The 9,946-nt window shown below is 39.5% G+C and overlaps 1 protein-coding gene across 1 annotated transcript; it reads left to right on the plus strand.

Annotated features, from left to right (window-relative positions):
* The first annotated feature begins 1,338 nt into the window (after positions 1-1,338).
* GJD4 (gap junction protein delta 4) lies at positions 1,339-7,909 on the plus strand. The gene is made up of 2 exons (XM_026842602.1): positions 1,339-1,461; positions 4,483-7,909. Exons 1-2 carry the CDS (start codon positions 1,398-1,400, stop codon positions 5,661-5,663), a joined length of 1,245 nt encoding a protein of 414 aa, XP_026698403.1. The 5' UTR covers positions 1,339-1,397; the 3' UTR covers positions 5,664-7,909.
* The last annotated feature ends 2,037 nt before the right edge of the window (positions 7,910-9,946 follow it).

Here is a 9,946-nt window from a genome sequence, read left to right on the forward strand (position 1 = left end):
TGTGCCAACTCACTTTGCTCCCCCCAGGAACAGGCTGAAGCACATGAGCACGGTTGCAGTGACAAGCCTGTGCCCAGGCTGCCAGCAGCCCTCAGGTGTCAGGTTGGCACGACATCACTTTTCCTCCCTTGCTCTATCAGACTCCTTTTTCAGCTGTTTTTCTAGTTACTGATACTATTTATGTGTCCACGTGATGTTTGTCTCTATCATAGCCCAGACTAAAAAGGACAGAGTAACACCCCATAAGTAGTTGAACTGTGAGTGGAAAATGGTAGTAAATTATTTTCCCCAAGGGAATTGGGTTACAGTGGGGTTGAGGAAAGAAAAGCTGAGAATCTTATTTCCATCCATGTTTTTGTCCTGCAGTACAATGCAGTCAGGCGATGTCAAGGACACGCTGTGCAGTCACACCTAGCTGTCCAGGAGCGTGCACCCCACGGGGCGTCCTGCTCCAAGGAAGCAGCTCGCTCCATCATTGCTGCGGAGGCTTGCTGGAGTTTTGCAATGCTGGGCAATCAGCCCTAGGATCTTTTGAGTGATGTCCAGAGTACCAAGTAGTTTAGGCAGAAAGAACTGATAAAAATGAAAAGTGACTCGAAGCACCTTGGAAAACAGCCCCCACCCTTGGTTTTGGTTTTTTTTTTTTAAGCTTCCCCTGTTTTTTTTCATGCCTGCGGGGAGGCTCAGCCCACTGGCTGGCTCAGCACACAGGAGAAAATTTGGTGTGGCTGTGATTGACAGGGCCATGATGTCCTGTCAGGGAGACTGTGTTTTAGAAACAAAATTGCTTTTGGAAATTGCAGTGGGATAGCTTCCAGTGAGCTAAACTGAAAGTGCCTTTCAAACACAGGGGTGGTTGTCCTTCTGTATCCCCTTTCCTTCTAATTATCCATCTGCAATTCTCCTGGGGGGAGAGCAAGCGATCTCTGTTATTTCCTGGTCTATGCTTTTCTTCCCTCTCTCCCCTCTCCCTGACTTTCACCACTGAAATATCTCAGCAATGTCAGGAGGCTGGTATGCTCTGGGAGGGTAAGAATAGTCTACAATGGCAGAGATCACTCCTGTTGTTGTTTGTCTACTTGCAGTTGTCTGGACACAGGATCCACCCGAGAGGTAGGAGCAATTGGATCTGAGAAGCTAAGAGCTTTTGCTAGACAAACTGTTAAAGCCTTAAGATTTGTTCCAACATCCAAAACTAGCAGTCCTGTTCAAATCATCAAAATAACCTTTCATCAATACATTGGTGTGTCTGGGTTTCTCATTTCCATCCTTGACCCTTACCAAAATATTTTTTGTTGTTTTTCTTTTCTTTCTTCCCTGTCTAGTTCCAATCTCCTTTGAAAATGCCAAAATTGTTAGGGCATCAGGAGCTGGAAGTGTTGTGAACCCGTTCAAACATGGAGCACTGGGACTCGCTGGGATTTTTGATTGTCACGCTCAACTATAATGTGACTATTGTAGGTAAGTACTTTTATAATGCTCTCTTCTTTCTTTTACTACTCCATATCCTGAAGCCACCTAAGTGCTGACATTAATTTCTAGCTATCCCTCTGTGATCCTTACAATAAGTTTTTATTTAGATACATGATATAAGTGATTAATGTATTTCTTTTCTTGCTAAACAAATTCCTACTTCCTCTCTGATAGATATTTTCTGAACTTTATGTAAAAAGATTCTGGAAAGGTTTTCAAATTTGTCTCTTCTTGGTGCCTGAGCCTGCAGTCAGCTCTAATGGCTGTTGTAGGCACCATGGTCAAAAGACACAGAAGTAACGCTTTATTTATACCACATAAAGTGAACAGTAGAATGTATGCAATAGATTTAGTGATGAACGCAAAGGTTTAAAGAAGGGAATTCCTCCCCACTTTTACAGGAAGACCTTTGTGGTTTATCACCATTGCTTTTCATTCTTTATTTTTATAAACAAAAAATGTTCACGTGAATTTAAAAAGAAATCAACAAAACACATTGGGTTTTCCTCCACTAACAGTCACCTGAGTGCTTCTTTTTTTCTTCTTATTTAAATAAGACAGTATTCCTTTTTTCATGGGTTACTTTGAGCAAAGCATGAGCCAGATGAAAACTTTCAAGAGCCTTTCAAAGACCCTTCACTTCCAGCCGTGGACAGTTGCTGTAACTTGTTCTGTGCTTTGAAGGGAGTATCCAACTAAGCTGCAGGGAGTTGGGTGAAGGGGCATGTTATAGGATATTTAATCAAGATTGAGTCATTAGGGAAGATGATGCTTGGAGGGGTTATCTCTAAAATGCATGTCATACTAAACTACTTCCTAAGGAGCCATTGATTTTTCTTAAGCAGCACTCCCTATTGTACATGTTCTAATTAAAAATTGATAGTGAAATAGCATGTAGTATTTTGAGCTTAATTAACTACTGTGCTTCAAACACTTTGAGGTCTTCACTGGGAAAAAATGTTAGCTAAGTATGACTGATTCTGTACAGCTAGTGTTTTCTATTGACCCACACTATGTCAAAAGGAGAGTAACAGTGCTGCCTGTCACCAAAATTCAGAAAGCTGAAAACACAGCAAAGCCACCACTAAAGTTCAGGTGATTAAAGATAAAATGGAAAGGCCACAATTTGTTTATGCTTAGATAACATATCATTTTGCCAGGAGCAGCAGGTTTCTGTGATGATCTCTCATATAGCTTATTTATCTTTAACCTTTTTCCAGCTGAAGTTTTTCCTCTTCAGAATGCAGTTTGACTGTTCTAGCCACAACTGGTTCCATATGGGGCATTCAAACTGCATGTTCAGTACAATGGTAGGTATCATGCAGTGCTGCAGAAATATTTGAATATTTAAAATTCACACCAACTACAGGGAAAAGAGCTTTATGGGAAATAGAAAAGAATGTTGTTCAAGACAATCCCTGTAAGCAGTTGTATATTTTATAGAAAAAATGCTTTGGGATCTGGATTTTTGAAAAGCCTTTAGAATGTGTATTGGTGTTATTTCACAGAGTGCCTTTAAAACCCTGTGTGCATGCGAGATGTGCAATCACTATTAATGACTTGAGGTTTTCAGTGCATTTCTCAACCACTAACTTCATAGAAGATGCTTCTTTTTAGCCACTGAGTCTTGCTGTTTGTCCATGGTTACAGCTGGTTTCTTAACCGTTCTTTAAAGCACAGAATTAATCTTATCACTCTTTTCTGGTTTTATTTGGTTGTTTTTTTGTTCCTAAGTGGTTTATTTTTTCTCTTTTCTTGGCATGTTTTAAAAAGATGTGAAATTAAAGCAGGGGATTATTAAATTAAATTACTTTTTCAAAACCATATAGGGAACCAGTGACAGAACTCAGAAGGAAACTTGGCAAATTCAAGTGCTAAACTTGAATTTTTCGGTGTGTTTGCATAGAATATATTTTTAATTTTTGACAATACAACCATGTATTTTTAGGCCTTCCTATCCTGCCCAGGAAAAGGATTTCTATTTTCTTTTCTTTTTTTCTTTTTTTTTTTTTTTTTTTAAATAAATAACTCTGCCAGTAATATAGCGGTGTATGTAACTTTACAAACAACTTTTAATAAAAACCTACCCCATACAAAAGTCTGCAAGAAACTATGATGAACAATACAGTTACATTCAAAAGATGATACATAGGGTACCAATGCCTGATTTTTCAGTTATTGGTGTAATGGAATAAGCATAAGGCCTGATCTTTCCAAACAAAGTGGATGAGATCAAGCTCACCCACAATGCTGAACTTGTAAGGTTTCACTTGGTGTTGGTATCAAGATAGAAGGGAGCTTTTGGTGTGAACAGAGAGAGAAGCTGCACACCAAATTGAATGAAGTTTGGAAGACATGATAAAGAAGCAGCAGAGAGAAATGACTGGGGTACACATATGCACACACAAGTGTATATGTGCAGAACATTTTGCATAACTTTTCTAATGGCACCTGTTAACTAGCTCACTAGGAAATACCAGTCTAGACACAACAGATGGATTTTGTTGTCTATAGTATATTTAATGTAGGATCCCATGGCCAAGACCAAGAACAAATACTATGTCATGGAACAATCTTTTGTATCTAGAAGTGTTTAATACTCTGTTAGCTGATCTATATTATTGAAATAGGACAAAATTCATGTGCAGAGGTATGAAACCAACAGCAAGGAAGAACTGTAAGTGAAGTAGGATTATTCACTTAATTGTGAACTCTTTTTTATCAGATTTGAACATGTTCAGAGTGTTTTTATTAGGCTGAGGTTTCAGTTGGCATGGCTTATTGTACTTCAGATTCCTTTATTGTTGAATATTATGGAAGATGTCAGCTAATGCACTTTCACACAAGTTTCAGTCCCAGTCAAAACAAAGCCAAAGAGGAACTTTCAGGAGAGGAAACTAATTACAGATCCTATTTCTTCAGATGTGTATAAAGAAAGCATCACTACATTACCTGCCTTCCCTTCCTTCTCAGTGCTCTGACTCTTTCTTACCTTTTCTTCTCTTCTAGGAAAGATCTGGCTAATGTTAGTAATTCTGCTGCGAATGGCAGTGGTAGTGTTAGCGGGCTATCCACTCTACCAAGACGAGCAGGAGCGCTTCGTCTGCAACACCCTGCAACCAGGATGCTCCAACGTTTGCTATGACTTGTTCTCTCCTGTGTCTCACTTTAGATTCTGGCTCATTCATACTGTGTCTATCCTTCTACCTTATGCTGCATTCAGCATATATGTTTTGCACAAGGTAGCTATGTACATTGTACAAATACACTGTTTGGTGCATGAACGCAAAGGGAATAAGGGTTTATCAAGCCCCAAAGACCTGAAGGAACTCTGTGGATGTGCTGTTGTCGATGGATTAGACTGTGGTGCAGACAGTCTAAGAGTCCTTAATTTTTCTGGGGCATATACCGTTCATCTTTTTTTTAGGACACTACTTGAGGCTGCCTTTGCAGCTGTGCAATATTTTCTTTTTGGATTTTTTGTTCCTGAGCGTTTTTCTTGCTACCATTCACCTTGTACAAGCACAGTTGACTGTTACATCTCCCGGCCCACTGAGAAATCCATCATGATGATTTTCATCTGGGGGGTTAGCAGTCTATCGCTTCTGCTTAGCCTTGCTGATCTTGTCTGTGCTCTCCGGAGAATGAGAGCAAGAAACCAAAAAAATAAGCTGCTGGCAAACCTTCATGTAGATAATGAGTGCATTTTAAATCTTCCCCCAGTACAGCATGGTAGCTCTTCTCCACCTCAAAATCAAGACTGTCCAGTGTCAAACAGCAGCCAGACCAGTGATGGCTCCTGCTTGCTTCTCTCTGAAGAGGAAGAAGAGGCTGTTCTTCATCCTGAAGTGGTCTCTCAGCAAACTGCCAGCACTAACCTTAACAGCAATAAGCCCTGTATATCAGGAGATCTTGCTGTTAAGCAAGATAGCACTGAAGGACCCTTGTGTGCCAGTGACCACCAAGGGACTACATGCAGGCAAGTCAGACCCAGGGTTCAGCAAGACTTTGTTAAAGATACTGCCCTGGCTTTGAGACCTCAAATCAAGTCTCACCTTGGAGTTTCTTCCTCTGTAGTTCAGAGCAAGCTTTTAGGATACTACCCTTCAGCTGAGCTAAAAAACCCTGATGCACAATCAAATTATAGCAGTACTAGTTGCTTGAGGTCAAAAAAGTCAGAATGGGTATAGAGCCCTGAGTGAACACTACCTTATGACCCTGGAAGGTCAAATCATTGCATCAGTGAAGAGGTTTGAGGTAGTTTCAGCTGGATCCCTTGACTGAGGTTATGCTGCAGAGATGCTATGATGCTCTGTTCCTCCACTGAAAAGAAAGCAAAAATCTTGGATAGGAGTTTGAAGGACATGACATTAAGGGAGCTGTTATTTGGAAAATGTAACAATTTTGTTTTTCTGAGTGTAAGTGTCTTTAAAAACTGTGGACTGTTGCAGATGTGACTGACCTGGTTTTCTAGGAAGTACATGTGAATGCTTGTTTAACCCTAACCTAGTTTTATTGCAAAAGATTGATCTTAGGAAAGCCGTGACTTTTAAACAGTTATACGCTGTCTACTGTCAAAAGCTTAATTTCTCTTGTCATACTAAATTCTATAAACCCACTATAAGAAAGGATATTCAAGCAAGAAGAGTAGACAGTGAAAAAAATAAAAATACATGTTTTGTAGCAAAGTATTAATGTGTAAAAAAACCGCTTGGATCTTACTGATTGAAGGATACACCTATCCTAGTTAGCAATGCCATGACAGTACCTTTCTCTGACCCTGAGGTCAACTGGCACAGTCTGACTATGTCTGAGTTATTCAACTCCATTAGCCTCCAATACAGGGTGGCTGCATCCCAATTAGCTTTTGGGAATGGTCCTGTCCTCAGGAGTTGCTTAGGAGCCAAGTAGGAGGTGTGAGCCAGAAAGGCGTCAGGGAGGGCCCCAGCAGCTTGACAGAGCAGGGGACTGAGCTCCAGTGCACAACTGTCGATGTAATGCTGACATGTCTACAAGGTGTTATGTGTCTCAATCTGAAATAGTCACACCAGGCTCTTGATTTCAGCAGGGGGAATGAGTCACCTGACCTCTTTTATGCATCTCTGAAGGTAAGATGAGTCACTTTCTAGATGTTCCTATTTCTCCCACAATGTGATTATCTCAGACATGGGCTTAGGGAAAATGGTTTCTACCCCAAGAGAAGGATACAGCGGCAATGTGTATATCAAGTGCTCACCCTCTTTGTCTGACAGACTTCTAATGCTAATCATTTGAAAACGTGACTAAACTGAATGAATCACAGAAGATTTTATTACCGTCATGCTTTGTGCTTTCCTTCAGTGTTAATTCTGTTGCATTTACATAAGCGTGGTCCAGCACTGAAGCACAGCAGTGTGTGAGCTGAATTGTCTTTTAGCTACAAGTCAGTAGGGGTTGAAGGTTGCATATACCTGCAGATCATCAGTGGGAGTGGATGTGGAGGAGCATGTACTCAGAGAAATGTACTGGTGGTAGCATCTTAAAAAAACAGATTATACAGAGGGTGCAAGAGCTGGTATTTGTAGATGCTGTTTGGAGCTGAAGTAGCTCCCTCTCCATTTAGACCCATGCGAATGAGAAAAGAGGCACGGATCCAGTCTTGCTCTTTCTCTGCTATATAACACGTTTCTGTAGTGACTTAATGAACATTGAGGCACAACAGCTTTCACACTGTTCTTTTTCTTTCCTGTGCTTGCAGAAGTCTTTGAGACAGTTTGGCTCATAATGTCTGTGTGTCATTTCTCACATATGCAAGGTAAAGACTAGCACTTAATTATCCCTCATTTTCTGCATCCCCTCAAAAACTAGGTAACTTAGATGGACAGAACAGACCTTTGGGTTGGGAGGCAGAAATTACTTCTGTGTGTGATGTACTTTGGGATCCTAAGGTATGCCACAGAGGTTTTTACTCACTACCTTCTAAGTAAAGTTTTCCTCTCTATTAGCTGTGTTTGTTTCTTTTATCATGCGTGCTTGTTGTATGATTTGTCATTTACAGGGTAGGAGCAGCATTAATTATTAAACTTATCATAGGCAGAAAAACATTAAATATTTAAACTTCTCATCCTCCAAAGCCTCTTTACCAGGGTCTGTGCTGATTACACATACCATGACAAAACATTGCAACAATGGAACCTTTTATGACTCATTGCATCTTCTCAGCTGCGAGAAGGAATGCAGGGAACAAATGTGGATTCAGTCTATCGTGTACATCCCTCAGCGTGAGATATAAATAGGGTAGGATAAATAATAAATGCGTTGTGGCTGGACACAGTTTGCTTTTTTGTGTCTCTAGCTAGGCATCTTTTAATGACTAAGGAGTCTCATCTCAAATCAGAAAGACCCTGTTTGTGTCTGAAATGGAAAATGAAATTAGTGAACTTCTTCCTTATTCTGTTTGCAGTTTCTTGTTGTGAAATTGTGGCCTTTGGTTTCTGTCACTCAGCTGCAGACCTGGCTACTTCTAGGATTTGTGAACCCTTTGGCTCCTAATTCAGAGTCAGTGTGATAAGCACTTCATGTGTTTATAGAAACTGCATACTGAAAGAGCAGGATTTGTAAGGGCTTTTCACTGGGGAGTGAATAGAAGCTTCTGGCATCAACAACCTACTCCTAAGGCAGTGTCTCTGAGTCTCTTCTAACAACTGTTTCCAAGTCACACTTATTAATTACAGAAACATGGTTTTACAAACTTGGTGGATCTACTAGCAAGGGAAGACCAAGAGAAGATGTGCAAATGTGTTTGAACTATTCTTGGCATCCACAGATCATTGGTAGGGGCATCTGCAGTGGGGAGGAGGAAATGGGAAAGAAGATCTGTTTGAAAGAACAAAGAAGATCACCTCTGACTTCTCCTTATATTCAGTATCATTGAATGTTAAGGTACTGTGAAGGTGTCTAGATGTCCTAGAGTGAGTAAAAGAACCGATGTGGAGCAAGGAAGCAACAAGATTTTCTGCTGTTTAAGCAAAAATTTAGTCTTGAATTTGTGAATCAGTTTTCTAAGTCCTTCCAGAACATGTTTCATACTCAGAAAAATGTTACAAAGGCTGTTTGTTAAGTTTGCCAGTGTGTCTTTAAATCTCTTTTTAACACACCTACTTCAGAAAAGCATTTCTGAAGATGTGTTGAAAACACAATACTCCTAATATTGCCCTCAGGAAGTTTTGCCTTGTGTTCAGACAAGGCTGCCTTAGCTGCATCACCGGTACCACTTGAACCCTGAGGTGGATTTATGGAACAATACATAAGCTACCTATACTGCTCATCCGACCTTGTGTGGGACTGAACATGAGATTATACAGAAAGGAACTAAATTCCCTGGAAATGAGAATTGGAACTTACCAGGAAATCTGTGATAAAATAGTTTTCACACAGTAAATAAAATTTTTATTGAATAAACTGCCTAAAAAAAATGTTGTTTTCTCAGTATCTTCAACTGCATCATAGCATTTCTCTTGCTAAACAAGTATCTATTAGGCTGCTGGAAACCTTGGAATGTCTGTGTTTTCCATGCAGCAAAATCATGTATTACTGAGAGTTTCTGCAGTATCAGTATGATTTAAAGGGGGGAAAAAAAAAACAACAACAAACCCATACTTTTACCCATAAATAAGATAGATTTTAAAAAACTTTTTTCTAAACAGAGTGTTTCTATTTCTTTTGTTTTGTTTTAGCTTGGAATGTTTTTTAATACCAAAATAGAAGCCAAACACCAAGTTGTAATCAGTTATAATCAGTTATAATAACTTTCTTCTCTTTCCTCACACTTTAGGTTGGGTCACTTTGATTTACTCTCATCAGCATAATGAAAAGCTGTGACTCTCTCTTCTCTTGTGAAATATGCTGTAGACAGGTGTCTAGGGAATGCATAATTTCCCACTGGCAGCAGTTGTTCTCCATGAATCTCTCAGTTCAGACCAGAATAAGTACTAAATCTGAAGTTAACAATGTAGAGAGATCCTTAGAATATTCTTTCAAGTTATTAAAATTATCTGCCCTTATGTGATACATCATTATTGCAGTGATTATCTTTCTAGAAGGGATCATTAAAGAGGATATTAATTGCACATTATTTTATTTTAATGTCATGATTACAATGAAGAACAGATAAATTATTACTGCTTGTAGTACTTTAGGATAATAAAGAAATGCATCTCCAAAAATAGGAAAGTAGAGTAGTTGAAAAGGCTGTTCTTTAACTTCTGTCTTTTGTGCTACTTTTAATAGCCTGATGTTCAACTGATAGAGAAGTAATTTTACAATGTAATGCTCTTACACTGTAATTGAGTTGCTAAAATGTTCTGCAAATTAGTTGGTCTCTGTTCAGAGCCATAGCATGGAGTCTTGGTCTGTGATGCACGGCAATGCCAGTTCCTAAAAATGAGTTCACCGAGGCAGGCATCTGATTGGGAAGCATGAACTGTGTCTCTAC

The sequence above is a fragment of the Athene cunicularia genome, assembly GCF_003259725.1.
Source record: "Athene cunicularia isolate RWA chromosome 2 unlocalized genomic scaffold, athCun1 chr2_part1, whole genome shotgun sequence".
Lineage (NCBI taxonomy): Eukaryota > Metazoa > Chordata > Aves > Strigiformes > Strigidae > Athene > Athene cunicularia.

Coding starts and splice junctions, on each gene's coding strand:
- GJD4 (XM_026842602.1), top strand. CDS start 1,398: ATGGAGCACTGGGACTCGCTGGGATTTTTGATTGTCACGCTCAACTAT. Junction 1,462..4,482: donor CTATAATGTGACTATTGTAG/GTAAGTACTTTT, acceptor CTTCTCTTCTAG/GAAAGATCTGGCTAATGTTA.